Genomic DNA, 15303 nt, shown 5'->3' with positions numbered 1-15303 from the left:
CATGAGGCCAAAGCTCAACCCTTGACCCATATCCTGACCCTTGGCCCCAAACTGGGACCCTTGGAGTTCATCACTGTCATCCCAGGAGAGTCCTGCACCTTTGTCCATCTGGCCACGCCTGCTTTGAGTCCCTCGACCAATCAGGTTTCTCATCCCCATCTCCCCTTTGTCCCGCAGGGCTCCGGACGGCCGTGACCCTGCTGGAGTGCGGGGGGGACCGCCAGCCCCCCGGGGGGTCCCTGCGCCTCCTCTTCCGCACCTCTGGGTTTGATTTCGAAAAATTTGCAATGCTGTGGATCCATCAGAGACCTGGGCAGGGGCTGGATGTGGTGGCGGGGATCAGCAGACGAAGTGGAAGCATCTTTTACGCGGACTCGGTCAAGGGCCGGTTCACATTGACGAGCGACAACGGGCAGAGCTCGGTGACGCTGACCATGAACAACCTCAAGGACGAGGATTCCGGATCCTATTTCTGTGCCAAAACCAGTACTGATGGTTGTTGTAATGCTGCTGCTCATCTTGATTAAACTGATCTAATCACTGCGTCCCTTTCTGCATCCCCATGCCCCAGACCCTTCCCCCAAACCCCATTCCTGTCCCTCTGTCCCAGCCCTGCTCTGGCTCTGCCCCAAATGTCCCCTCTGAGCCACACTCAGTGCCCTTGTTTCCCAAATGTCCCCGAAATGCCTGGATTTGAGCCAAAAGTTAAGATCAGGGATCAAGAATTCAAATTTTAGCCCAAAATTCCCAATGTGAGTCCAGCCGGGCCAGATTTGGGTCTGTGGCTGAATCGGTGCCCGCAGGGCAGATTTGGGTTTAAACTGGACAAGTCTGGGGGCAGTGGTCGGGTTTGGAGGGACGAGGCTGAGCTCAGGGTGAAACCGGCCCTGATTTGGGGACAGGAGCTGAGATTTGGTGCCAAGAGCTGAGATTTGGGGCCAAGAGTTGAGATTTGGGGCCAGAGCAGGGCAGAGCTGGGACACGGGGACAGGAATGGGGTCAGGGATTTGGGTTTGGGGAAAGAATCTGGAAAATGGGGACAAGTGGGGAAAAACCCATGCGGATGGGGACAAAAGGATTTGCAGAAAAAGCCCAAACCACATATTTGGCACAGAAATAGGATCCGGAGTCCTCGTCCTTGAAGCTGTTCATGGTCAGCGTCACCGAGTTCTGCCCGTTGTCCCTGGAGATCCTGAACCGGCCCTGCACTGAATCTGTGTACCTGGTGCTGGAACCATCACTGTTGATGCTGGCGATGAATTCCAGCGCCTGCCCGGGTCTCTGGCGCACCCAGAACATTGCAAAACCCCCAAACTGAACTCGGACCCTCGGCACAGCAACGTCAGGGACCCCCTGGGGGGCTGGAGGTGCCCCCCGCACTCCTGCAGGGTCACAGCCACCCAGAGCCCTGCGGGACAAAGGGGAGATGGGGATGAGGCTAAAGCTCAACCCTTGACCCAAATGCTGACCCTTGGCCCCAAACTGGGACCCTGGGAGTTCATCATCCTCATCCCAGGTGGGTCCTGCCCCATTTTCCAGCAGGCCACACCAGCTTTAAGTCCCTCGACCAATCAGGTTTCCCATCTCCATCTTCCCTTTGTCCCGCCGGGCTCCGGGCCACCGTGACCCTGCTGGAGTCGGGGGGGGACCGCCAGCCCCCCGGGGGGTCCCTGCGCCTCCTATGCCGAAGGTCCGGGTTCCATTTCGGGGATTTTGGGATGGGCTGGCATCGCCAGAGACCCGGGCAGGGTTTGGAGCTTTTGGCAAGTGTCACCAGTGATGTCGCCACTCCCAGATACGCGTCATCATTCAAGGGCCGGTTCACGATCTCCAGGGACAACGGGCAGAGCTCGGTGACGCTGAACATGAACAGCCTCAAGGATGAGGATTCCGGATCCTATTTCTGTGCCAAATCTACTGGTGCTGGTTGGGCTCCTGCTGCGCATCCTTTTGTCCCCATCCGCATTGCTGTTTTCCCACTTGTCCCCATTTTCCAGATTCTTTGCCCAAACCCCAGCTCCTGACCCCATTCCTGTCTCCGTGTCCCAGCTCTGCCCTGCTCTGGCCCCAAATCTCCGCTCCTGGCTCCAAATCTCAGCTCTTGGCCCCAAATCTCAGCTCCTGGCCCCAAATCTCAGCTCTTGGCCCCAAATCTCAGCTCCTGGCCCCAAATCAGGGCTGGTTTCACTCTGAGACGAGCCTCGGCCCTCCAATCCCAACCACTGCCCCCAGACTTGTCCAGTTTTACCCCAAATCTCCCCTGCAGGTACTGAGTCACAGCCACCGACCCAAATCTGCGCCGTCGGCCTCACATGGGGAATTTTGGGCTAAAATATGAATTCTTGATCCCTGATTTAAACTTTGGGCCCAAATCCAGGCATTTCGGTGACATTTTGGGATCGAGGGCGCTGAGTGTGGCCCAGAGGGGACATTGGGGGCAGAGCCAGAGCAGGGCTGGGACAGAGAGTGAGGAGTGGCGTCAGGGGTTGGGGTATGGGGGAAGGGTGTGGGGAACGGGGAAAAGGCCAAAAGGATAGACTGGAGCAGCACACTAATTACTGGCACCAGCAAATATGGCACAGAAATAGGATCCGGAATCCTCATCCTTGAGGTTGTTCATGGTCAGCGTCACTGAGCTCTGCCCGTTGTCCCTGGAGATCCTGAACCTGCCCCTGAACGATGGCGCGTACCAGGTGCCTCCACCAGTGTTTATCCCCGCGACCCACTCCAGCCCCTGCCCGGGTCTCTGGTGCACCCAGTTCATGTCGTAGCTCCCGAAAGTGAACCCGGACGCTCAGCAGAGGAGGCACAGGGACCCCCCGGGGGCCTGGAGGTGCGCCCGGCACTCCAGCAGGGTCACGGCTGCCCAGAGCCCTGCGGGACAAAGGGGAGATGGGGATGAGAAACCTGATTGGCTGAGGGCCTCAAAGTGGCTTGTGTAAAACTGGAAAATGGGGTGGGACCCAGCTTAGAGGGGCAGCCGGAGCAGGACAACTAGGATGGGGTGGTCCAAAGGTCCAAGTTTCGGGCCCAGAGTCAGGGTTTGGGTCAAGGGTTCAGCTTTGGCCTCATCCCCATCTCCCCTTTTTCCCGCAGGGCTCCGGGTGGCCGTGACCCTGCTGGAGTGCGGGGGGGACCTCCAGCCTCCCGGGGGGTCTCTGACGTTGCTGTGCCAAGGGTCCTGGTTCAGTTTCGGAAGTTTTGGGATGGGCTGGTATGAACAGACACCAAGGAATGCACTGGAGTACGTTGCAGAGATCAACACTGGTGGCAGTGCCTGGTACGCGCCGTCGATCAAAGGCCGGCTCACGATCTCCAGGGACCACGGGCAGAGCTCGGTGACGCTGACCATGAACAACCTCAAGGACGAGGATTCTGGATCCTATTTCTGTGCCAAATGTTACACCAGTGGCTGTGGTAATGGCGCTTATGCTTATGGTGTTGATGGTGGTTGTGGTCCCAAGCCCTCTCCTCTCTCTTCCCAAATAACTCAGAATTCTCTGATCCTTCCCCAAAATCCCCACCCCAGTTTCTCAAATCTTGACCACTTTCCCCCAAACTCCACCGTCACTTCCCCAATTCCCAATTTCCCCCCAGTTTTGCCAATTTCTCCCCAATCTCCCTCAGTTCCCCTCCGTCCCAGTGTGGCACGGGGATCGCTCCAGGGCCCTTTGCACACAAAGCTTTTTGTGCAGCCGGCGCTCTGCCGCTGCGCCCCGAGGCTGAGCTGCCCTCTGCAAAACACAGATGTTCACAGTGACCAAAACCAGGAACATTCTGTTTCCTTTCCTGCCCCGGCCGGGCCCTGGCACCTGCCGGGGAGGAAGTGGGGGGAGGCTGCGGAGCCCCAAAATCGCGGCCTCTTCTCCTCCCTCCCTCCCTCCCTCGCTCCCACCTGGGGCTTCACTTCTCCCTCAGCGGCCTCGGTGTCTGGTGCTGCTCCTTGGGGCTGGGCTGGAATCCTGTCTCTGGAGAAAACCCCCTTATTTTACCCAAATTACACATAAAATTTTGGGGAAATTGAATTTTTCAAATTGATCTCGAGCCAGGGGCTCCATGATCAGAGAAGCAGAGGGGTGCAAGGGTGGAGTCACCTGGAACGTTCCATCCGTGGAGGGCAGGGTCAGAATGGCAAAGAAGAGCTCAGGAGCCAAAATGGCCCCGAGTGGGCCCTGAGCTGAGGTGTGGCGCCAGGAGCTGAGAATGCGGGGCAGAGCCAGGGCAGGGTTGGGGCACGGGGACAGGAATTGGGTCAGCGGCTGGGGTTTCAGAAAGGGTCTGGGACAAGTGAGGGCATGTGGTGACACAGCGATGGGGGCGGGCCCAATAGCATAGGCATCATTATCAGGAGCAGTTGCACCAGAACCCTTGGCACAGAAATGGGATCCGGAATCCTCGTCCTTGAGGTTTTTCATGGTCAGCGTCACCGAGCTCTGCCCGTTGTCCCTGGAGATCCTGAACCGGCCCTGCACCAATGGCGCGTAGTCGGTGTAAGCGCCACTGCTGATCCCTGCAAGCCATTCCAGCCCCTGCCCGGGTCTCTGGCGCACCCAGTGCTTGCCAAAACCCCCAAAACAGAACCCGAACCATCGGCAGAGGAGGCGCAGGGACACCCTGGGGGGCTAGAGGTCCCCCCCGCACTCCAGCAGGGTCACGGCCTCCCGGAGCCCTGCGGGACAAAGGGGAGATGGGGATGAGAAACCTGATTGGTCCAGGGCTTCAAAGTGTGTTTGGCCAGTTGGAAAAGAGTCGGGACCCACATTGGAGAAGGATGAGAAGGCCCAGGGGTCAGAATTTGGGGCCAATAATCAGAATTTCGGTCAAGGGTTGAGATTTGGCCCCATCCCCATCTCCCCTTTCTCCCGCAGGGCTCCGGGCGGCCGTGACCCTGCTGGAGTGCGGGGGGAACCTCCAGCCCCCCGGGGGGTACCTGCGCCTCTTCTGCCGAGGGGCCGGGTTCAGATTCGGGAGCTACGACATGAACTGGATCCGCCAGAGACCCGGGCAGGCGCTGGATTTGCTCGTGCGGATCAATACTGTGGCAGCGCCTACTACGGGCCATCGGTGCAGGGCTGCTTCACGATCTCCAGGGACAACGGGAAGAGCCGGTGGCGCTGACCATGAACAACCTCAAGGACGAGGGTTCCGGATCCTATTTCTGTGCCAAACGTGCTTATGCTGGTTATGTGGGTCCTGGTGCTAATTTGGATGGCATCCATGGTGGATCCAAGCCCCCATCTCATTGTCCCCTCCTCTCCCCAGTCCCACGACCCTTCCCCTGGGTCTCAGCCCTTCACCGCATTCTTGACCCTTTGTCCCAGATCTCCCCCAGTTCCACGACACCAACCATGGAGCCAAACCCCAAAACTGGTTCTGCCCCAAATCCAACTAAGTTTGCACCAAAATCGCCCAATTCTGCCCCAAAACCCCACTTTGCGCTCCCAGCCACAGCTGCTGACACGAATCCTCAACCTTTGTCCCAAAATCGGGACCCTTGGCCTCAATCCCCGACCTTCAGAGCAATGGTTTGAGGCAGAAAGAGGAGATTTGGGGTCGGGAGTTGTGGTTTGGAGTCAGCGGGTGAGAATTGGGGCCGAGGCAGAGCAAGGTTGGGATCAATGGTCAAGGGCTGGGTGTGGGCTGGAGGTGTGGGGGAAGGGTCTGGACAATGGGGACAGGGTGGGGACACGGAGATGGGGATGGGGACAGCATGGCCATCGTCAATACGATGAGCACTTTCACCCAACCAGCACCAGCACTCTTGGCACAGAAATAGGTGGCGGAATCCTCATCCTTGAGGTTGTTCATGGTCAGCGTCACCGAGCTCTGCCCGTTGTCCCTGGAGATCGTGAACCGGCCCTTGACCGATGGATTGTAGTAGGTGGTGCCACCAGGGTTGTAGATCCCTGCGACGTATTCCAAATGCTGCCTGGGTCTCTGGCAGGTCCAGAACATTTCATAACTCCCAAAACTGAACCTGTGACCCTGCTGGAGTCCGGGGGGGACCTCCAGCCCCCGGGGGCTCCCTGCGCCTCCTCTGCCGAGGGTCCGGGTTCAGTTTTGGGAATTTTGGAATGGATTGGGTTCGCCAGAGATCCAGGCAGGGGCTGGACTGGGTCGCGGTGTTCAGCTACACTGGTGGCAGCACCGGCTATGCGCCATCAGTCAAGGGCCGGTTCAGGATCTCCAGGGACAACGGGCAGAGCTCGGTGACGCTGACCATGAACAACCTCAAGGACCAGGATTCCGGATCCTATTTCTGTGCCAAAGCTGCTGGTGCTGCTTGGGCTGCTGCTGCTTATATTTACCTTGCTGGTGGTGGCAGCACCCTTGTCTGAGCCCCTCTTGTCCCCAAATCTCAGAACCTTTACCCAAATCTCAGCCCTTGACCCCATTCTTGACCCATTTGCCATGATCTCCCCCATTTCCACCCATGGTTGACCAAAGACTCCAAACCCCCAAACTGATTCTGCCCCAAATCCTCCTGCTATGGCCCCAGAACTCGCCTGATTCTGCCCCAAATCCCCACTTTGGGCTCCCAGCCGCAGCCGCTTACCCAGTCTTCACCCGCTGCCCCCAAATCTCGGCCCTTTAGGAACTTTTGGGGAACGAGGGGGAGATTTGGGGCCGAGAGTTGAGTTTGGGGCCAGACCCAGGGCAGGGTTTGGGGCCAAAGGGCAGCGTTGGGGCAAAGGCGGCGGGGCTGGGACAAAGGGTCAGGGGTGGGTCAGGGGGGTTTGGGGGAAGGGTCTGGGGACAGCTGGGGACAGGGATGGGGACAGGAACCCAAACACCAACCCAACTACCGGGAGTGAAACCAATGCCATGGGCAGCATTCCAGCCACCATAGGAATCCTTGGCACAGAAATAGGATCCGGAATCCTCGTCCCTAAGGTTGTTCATGGTCAGCATCACCGAGCTCTGCCCGTTGTCCCTGGAGATCCTGAACCGACCCTTGACAGAATCTGCGTAGTGGGTGGCACCAGCAGTGCTGATCTGTGCTACAAACTCCAGCCCCTGCCCGGGTCTCTGGTGCATCCAGCCCATACCAAATTGTCTGAAACTGAACCCGGACCCTCGGCAGAGGAGGCGCAGGGACCCCCCGGGGGGCTGGAGGCCCCCCCCGCACTCCAGCAGGGTCACGCCAGCCTAGAGCCCTGAGGGACAAAGGAAGATGGGGATGGGAAACCTGATTGGCTGAGGGCTTAAAAGTGGGTGTGTCAAACTGGAAAATGGGGTGGGACCTGGGAAGCTCAGCAGGTGCAGGACAATTAGGATGAGATTGTCCAAGGGTCCCAATTTGGGGCCAAGAGTCAGGATTGTGGGTTCAAGGGTTGAGCTTTGGCCTCATCCCCATCTCCCCTCTTTCCCGCAGGGCTCCGGGCGGCCGTGACCCTGCTGGAGTGTGGGGGGTATCTCCAGCCGCCCCGGGGGGTCCCTCCGCCTCCTCTGCCGAGGGTCCTAGTGCAGTTTTGAAAGTTTTGAAATGGAATGGATCGGCCAGAGACCCCGGCAGGGGCTGGAATTCGTTGCCTACATCAGCAACACTGGTGGCAGCACCGGCTACGCGCCATCAGTCAAGGGCCGGTTCAGGACCTCCAGGGACAACAGACAGAGCTCGGTGACGCTGACCATGAACAACGTCAAGGATGAGGATTCCCCCGTTTATTTCTGTGCCAAATCTGCTTTTGCTGGTGCTGCTGGTGGTGCTACTGCTGCTTATATTGACCATGCCAGTTTTGGCATCACCCCTCTCTGAGCCCCCCCAGTCCCCAAACCCACACTCTTCCCCCCCAAACCTCAGCCCTTGACCCTTGGTCCCAAAATTTCCCCCATTTGCCCCCATGGTCAGCACTGACCCCAAACCCTTCCCATGACTTGCCCCAAATCTGAACCATTGGCCCCAAACCTTCACCCCTGGGCTCCAGTTAAGGCCTGCTCCAATCAGGACCTGGGACTGGGTAGACATTAGGGAGAAATGGGCAAAATTGGAGGAAAGTACAGAGTTGGGGCAACAATGGTAGAGTTTGGGGGAAAATGGTCGAGGTTTTAGAAGGGCTGAAACTTGGGGGAAGCATCGCTGGGACTTGAGAAATTTCACGACCCTCATGGTGAAGGCAAAAGAGACTGGAGAAATTTCACGACCCTCATGCAGAAGTGAAGGCAAAAACAGCAGCAGCATTACCACCAGCATAACCATTGTCACGTTTGGCAAAGAAATAGGATCCGGAATCCTCGTCCTTGAGGCTGTTCATGGTGAGTGTCACCGAGCTCTGCCCGTTGTCCATGGAGATCGTGATCCGGCTCTTGTATGATGGCGCGTAGTCGGTGGTGCCACCATTGTCACTGATCCCTGTGAGCCACTCCAACCTCTGCCTGCATCTGTGGCGGATCCACTGCATGCCGAAACTACCAAAACTGAACCCGGACCCTTGGCAGCGGAGGCGCAGGGACCCCCGTGGGGCTGGAGGTCCCCCCCGCACTCCAGCAGGGTCACGGCTGCCCGAAGCCCTGCGGGACAAAGGGGAGATGATGGGGATGAGGCCAGAGCTAAACATTGACCCAAATCCTGGCTGTTGGCCCCAAATCGTGACAATCTGCTGTCATCCTGCTGATTCTGGTGGCCCTTCCTAGGGGGTCCCCCCATTTTTACCAGCAGGCCACACCCACTTTTAGGCCATCGACAAATCAGGTTTCTCATCCCCATCTCCCCTTTGTCCCGCAGGGCTCCGGGCGGCCGTGACCCTGCTGGAGTGCGGGGGGCACCTCCAGGCCCCCGGGGGGGTCCCTGCGCCTCCTCTTCCGAGGGTCCAGGTTCAGTTTCGGCAGTTTTGGGATGGGCTGGTATCGACAGACACCAAAGAATGCACTGGAATGGCCTGCAAGTATCACCAGCAATGGTGGCAGCACCTGGTACGCCCCGTCAGTCAAGGACTGGTTCAGGATCTCCAGGGACAACAGGCAGAGCTCGGTGACGCTGACCATGAACAACCTCAAGGACGAGGATTCCGCCATTTATTTCTTCGGGAAATCTTACAATACTGGTGGTCCTGTTGCTGTTGCACATGGGGACCTGCGAAGTCCTGGTCTCACCCTCATCACTGCACCCCCAGCTGTCTATGTCCTGCGGACCCTTCCCCAGCTCCCACCCCCTGACCCAGCCCATGACCATTTCTCATTTTCCCTTTCCCCTCTCCAGCCCCAAACCCCAACCCTTGGCCATTTATCTTCCCCCAAACTCTGCCCCAAAGGTCAGCGCTGGGCCCGGGGCTGGGGACACGAATCCAGTCACCGAGAGTGGGGACGAGGTCTGCGATTTGGTGGGAGGGTCTGCGGTTTGGGGACATTTGGGGACACAACAATAGTGGTGGAGTCAATAGCATTGGCATCATGGTCATCTCCACCAGCCCCAGCAGCTTTGGCACAGAAATAGGATCCGGAATCCTCATCCTCCAGGTCAAACACGGTCAGGGCTGTGAAGCTCTGCCCGTTGTTCCTGGAGATCCTGACCTGGCTTTTCACCGACGGGGAGCAGTCAGTGAAACACCCAGAGCTGTGGATCCCCGCAAGCCATTGCAGCCCCTGCCCGGGGCTCTGCCGGATCCATTGCATGGAGTGACCCCTGAAACTGAACCCGGACCCTCGGCAGAGCAACGTCAGGGAACCCCTGCGGGGCTGGAGGTCCCCCCCGCACTCCAGCAGGGTCACGGCCGATCGGAGCCGTGCGGGAAAGAGGGGAGATGGAGATGAGAAATCTGATTGGTTGAGAGCCTTAATGTGGGTGTGGCCAGCTGGAAAAAAGTTCAGGACCCACCTGGCAGAAAGATCATAAACTCCAAGGGTCCCTATTTGGAGGCAAGGGTCAGGATTTGGGTCAAGGGTTGAGCTTTGGCCTCATCCCCATCTCCCCTTTGTCCCGCAGGGCTCCAAGCGGCCGTGACCCTGCTGGAGTGCGGGGGGGACCTCCAGCCCCCCTGGGGGGTCCCTGCGCCTCCTCTGCCAAGGGTCTGGGTTTAGTTTTGGGAATTATGGCATGTACTAAGTGCACCAGAGAGCCAGGCAGGGGCTGGAATGGGTCGCGGGCATCAACAGCAATGGTGGTTGGACCGGCTACACGGATTCTGTCAAGGGCCGGGTCACGATCTCCAGGGACAACGGGCAGAGCTCGGTGACGCTGACCATGAACAACCTCAAGGACGACGATTCTGCAGTTTATTTCTGTGCCAAAAGTTACACTAGTGGTTGTGGTAGTGGTGGTGCTGCTTATGGTGTTGATGGTGGTTGTGGTCCCAATCCCTCTCCTCTCTGTTCCAAAATATCTCAGAATTCTCCGATCCTTCCCCAAAATCTCCACCCCTGTTTCTCAAATCTTGACCATTTCCCCCTAAATTCCACCCCTGCTGCCACAGCTTTTGGTTTCCCCCAGTTTTGCCCATTTTTCCCAATCTCGCCCAGTTCCCCTCCGTCTCAGTGTGGAAGGGGATCGCTCCAGGGCCCTTTGAACACAAAGCTTTTTGTGCAGCTGGCGCTCTGCTGCAGCGCCCAGAGGCTGAGCTGCCCTCTGCCAAACACAGATGTTCACCATGAACAAAACCAGGAACTTTCTGTTTCCTTTCCTGCCCCGGCCCGGCCCCGGCAGCTGCCGGGGAGGAAGTGGGGGGAGGCTGCGGAGCCCCAAAATTGCAGCATCTTCTCCTCCCTCCCTCCCTCCCTCCCTCCTGGAGCTTCACTTCTCCCTCGGCGGCCTCGGTGTCTGGTGCTGCTCCTTGGGGCTGGGCTGGAATCCTCTCTGGGAGCTCTGGACATGGTGATGATGCTGGTGGTGGCCCCAAAACCCCCATCCCTGGCTCTGTAAATGTCCCAAAATCCCCAAATACTTCCCCAAATCCCAACCCTTGACCCCATTCTTGACCTTCTCCCCGAATGTCCACCATCTTTGCCCCAACTCTGGACTTTCACCCAGGTTTGCCAGTTTCACCCAAATCTCCCTCAGCTCCTGGGCCCTGATTGGAGGAGGCCTGAACTGGAGGCCAGGGATGAAGGTTTGGGGTCAATGTTTGAGTTTTGGGGCAGGAGCAGTGGAGGGTTTGGGGTCAGTGCTGACCATTGGTGCAAATGGGGAGATTTTGGACAAAGGGTCAAGGGCTGAGGTTTGGGGGAGAATTTAAAGGAAGAGTCTCAGTTTGGGGACAGGTGAGGACCCAGAGATGGGGATGGATGCACCACGGCCATCGTCACTCTAAGCAGCAGCACCACCATAACCACTAGTACCACGTTTGGCACAGAAATAAATGGCGGAATCCTCGTCCTTGAGGTTGTTCATGGTCAGCGTCACCGAGCTCTGCCTGTTTTCCCTGGGGATTGTGGCCCGGCCCTTGGCCGACGGCGCGTAGTCGGTGCTGCCAGCGCTGCTGCTGATACTGGCGATGTATTCCAGCCCCTGCCCGGGTCTCTGGCGCACCCAGTGCATGCCAAAACTCCCGAAATCAAACCCGGACCCTCGGCAGAGGAGGCGCAGGGACCCTCCGGGGGGCTGGAGGTCTCCCCCGCACTCCAGCAGGGTCACAGCCGCCCGGAGCCCTGCGGGACTAAGGGGAGATGGGCACGGGGCCTGGCTGTGCCATTCTCGTTCCCTGCAGAGAGTCAGACCCCATTGTCTCTCTCCCTCTCTCTCCCTCTCTCCCTCTCTCCCTCTCTCCCTCTCTCTCTCTCTCTCCCTCTCTCTTTGTCTTCCTCTCTCTCTCTCTCATTATTTTTCCTGGAGCAGCACAGGGAGAAGAAGAAGATGAAACAATTCCCATCTCTCATCGCTGCTCCTGCTGTTTCTGCACATGTGGAATGTGTCGGGGGGATCGTTCCCCTCCAGGGATTTACCAGTTGGGTGCTGCTGAGGATTGTTTTGTTTCCTTGCCCAGTGGGCTCCAGGCCGTGACCTGGCTCTGTCAGACACTCGCGGGGTTTCTTCAGGATATTTTAGGGTCTTTTATCAGAATTCTTTTAGTATCTCTTTGGTATAGGTGTAATGTAGGATTAATGAGATATAATAGAGAATTAAAGAGATATAATACAGAATTCATGAGATATAATATAGTATTAATGAGATGTTATATAGAATTAATGAGATATAATATAGTATTAATGACAGGTAATACAGTTTTAATGAGATATAGCATAGTATTAATGGGATATAATATAGAATTAATGAGATATAATATAGTATTAGTTAGATATAATATATTATTAATAAGATGTAATATATTAATAATGAGATATAATATTGTATTATTGTAATAAAATCTAGTATTAGTGTAATATAGTAGAGATTTAATAGCAATCGTTCAGCATTCTGAATCATGGAGTCAGACGCCATGACCCTGCTGGAGTGTGGGGGGGAACTCCAGCCCCCGGGGGGTCCCTGCGCCTCCTCTGCCGAGGGTCTGGGTTCGATTTTGGGAATTTTGGGATGGGCTGGTATCGACAGAGACCCAGGCAGGGGCTGAAATGGATCGCAGCGATCTGGAGCAATGGTTCCACCGACTACGCGCCATCGGTAGAGGCCGGGTCACGATCTCCAGGGACAACGGGCAGAGCTCGGTGATTCTGACCATGAACAACCTCAAGGACAAGGATTCCGCTGCCTATTTCTGTGCCAAGGCTGCTGGTGCTAATTGGGCTGGTCATAGTGACAATGGCCTTGCTGTCCCTACCCCAATCTCCGTGTCCCCCCCCATCCCCGTTCCCCAGACCCTTCCCCCAGACCCCCAGCCCACACCCCGCCCTTGACCATTGATCCCAACCTTGCTCTGGCTCGGCCCCAATTCTCACCTGCTGACCCCAAACCACAACTCCTGACCCCAAATCTCCTCTTTGTGCCCCATAACTTTGCTCTGAAGGTCGGGGTTTGAGGCCCAGGGTCCCGAATTGGGGACAAAGGTTGAGGATTTGTGTCAGCAGCTGTGGCTGGGACCCAGAGTGGGGATTTGGGGCAGAATCAGGCATGACTGGGGGCCAAAGCAGTTGGATTTGGGGCAGAACCAGTTTGGGGGTATTTCCTTCCTTGTTGGTGGTGTTGGAAATGGGGGAGATCTGGGACAAAAGGTCAAGACTGGGGTCAAGGGCTGAGATTTGGAGGAAGGGTCTGGGGATTGGGGACAGGAGGGGACCCAGTCAAGGGGAAGGGGCCAAGAGAAGAGACATCATTGCCCCAACTGGCACCAGCAGCTTTGGCACAGAAATAGGATCCGGAATCGTCGTCCTTGAGGCTGTTCGTGGTCAGCGTCACCGAACTCTGCCCATTGTCCCTGGAGATCGTGACATGGCTTTTGACCGAACCCGCGTACTCGGTGTAAGCACCACTGCTGATCCCCGCGAGCCATTCCAGCCCATGCCCGGGTCTCTGATGGATCCAGAACATTCCAAAACTCCCAAAACTGAACCCGGACCCTCGGCAGAGGAGGCGCTGGGAACCCCCGGTCGGCTGGAGGTGCCCCCAGCACTCCAGCAGGGCCACGGCCTTTTCCCCATCCCCAAACCTTCACTGGTTTTGCCCCAAATATTCTTTTGTCGGGCCCCAAATATCTAACAGAAATTTCCTGTATTGAAAACTTCCATAAACCCTGCAATTAGACCCAATCCATCCATTAATTAATTGGACAGCTCTGCCGGATTTTGCGACTCCCCATCCCCATCTCACCTTTGACCCGCAGGGCTCCGGGCCGCCGTGACCCTGCTGGAGTGCGGGGGGGACCTCCAGCCCCCCGGGGGCTCCCTGCGCCTCCTCTGCCGAGGGTCCGGGTTCGATTTTGGACAATTTGGAATGGGCTGGTATCGACAGAGGCCCGGCCAGGGGCTGGAATACGTCGCGAGTGTCAACAACAATGGAGATTTTACCAAGTACGCGCCATCGGTGCAGGGCTGGGTCACGATCTCCAGGGAAAACAGGCAGAGCTTGGTGACGCTGACCAGGAACAACCGCAAGGACGAGGATTCCAGATCCTGTTTCTGTGGGAAATCTGCTAATGCTGGTTGGCCTGCTGCTGCTACTCATATTGACCATGCCAGTTTTGGCATCACCCCTGTCTGAACCCCCAGGCCCCAAACCCAGACCCTTCTCCCGAACCTCAGCCCTTGACCCTTTGTCCCAGATCTCCCCCATTTGCCCCAATGGTCAGCACTGACCCCAAACCCTCCCCTGCTCCCGCCCAAAAACTCAGCCATTGGCCTCAAACCTTCACCCCTGGCCTTCAGTTCAGGCCTCCTCCAATCAGGGCCTGAGACTTGGTTGAGATTTGGGGGAAATGGGCAAAATTGGAGGAAAGCACAGAGTTGGGGCAACAATGGCAGAGCTTGGGGGAAAATGGTCGAGTTTTTAGAAGGGCTGAAACTTGGGGGAAGCATTGCTGAAGTGGAGAAATTTCACGACCATCATGGTCACTACCGGAAGTCAAGGAAAAGAGCAGCAGCATTACCATCAGCATAACCATTGTCACGTTTGGCACAGAAACAGGATCCGGAATCCTCGTCCTTGAGGTTGGTCATGGTCAGCGTCACCGAGCTCTGCCCGTTGTCCCTGGAGATCGTGAACCGGCCCTGCATCGATGGTGTGTAGTTGGTGGTGCCATCACTGCTGCTGATACTGGCGTTGTATTCCAGCGTCTGCCCGGGTCTCTGGCGAAACCAGCACATCCCAAATTGTCTGAAATCAAACCCGGACCCTCAGCAGAGGAGGCGCAGGGACCCCCCGGGGGGCTGGAGGTCCCCCCCGCACTCCAGCAGGGTCACGGCCGCCCGGAGCCCTGCGGGACAAAGGGGAGATGGGGATGGGGCGATGCAAAAGCCAGGTGGAGCTGTCAAAGTAATAATGGGTGGATTGGGGCTAATTGCAGGGTTTAAGGTTCTGTACAATAATGGAAACCTCTGTAGAATATTTGAGTCCAGACAAAGGGAATTTGGGACAAAACTGGGGAAGGGTTGGGGTTCGGGGAGTGGCCGTGACCCTGCTGGAGTCCGGGGAGACCTCCAGTCTCCTCTGCCGAGGGTCCGGGTTCAGTTTCGGCAGTTTTAGGATGGGCTGGACTGGATCTCAGCGATCTGGAGCAATGGTGCCACCTACTACGTGCCATCGTTCAAGGGTCGGTTCAGGATCTTCAAGGACAACGGGCAGAGCTCGGTGACGCTGACGATGAACAACCTCAAGGACGAGGATTCCGGATCCTATTTCTGTGCCAAGGATGCTGATGGTTACGGTGCTGCTCCTATAAAGGGTTGGGGATGGGGCCATGGTCGGCACTCTCAATATAACCA

General features: G+C 57.1%; 1 gene segment (V, D, J or C); it reads right to left on the bottom strand.

Moving 5' to 3' along the window:
* Positions 1-2794: 2794 nt before the first annotated feature.
* LOC128946228 (immunoglobulin heavy variable 3-64D-like) lies at positions 2795-11563 on the bottom strand (the record flags this gene model as incomplete). The annotated part of the segment is given in 3 exon segments: positions 2795-2862; positions 5748-5906; positions 11422-11563. Coding segments are annotated over 3 exon segments (369 nt in total), but the record flags the coding sequence as incomplete, so codon positions are not given.
* Between the last annotated feature and the right edge of the window lie 3740 nt (positions 11564-15303).

This window comes from Melozone crissalis, unplaced genomic scaffold (genome assembly GCF_028551555.1).
Source record: "Melozone crissalis strain CALT ecotype California unplaced genomic scaffold, PUWL_Pcris_2 ptg000079l_1, whole genome shotgun sequence".
Lineage (NCBI taxonomy): Eukaryota > Metazoa > Chordata > Aves > Passeriformes > Passerellidae > Melozone > Melozone crissalis.
This window is presented reverse-complemented; position numbering and strand designations above follow the sequence as displayed.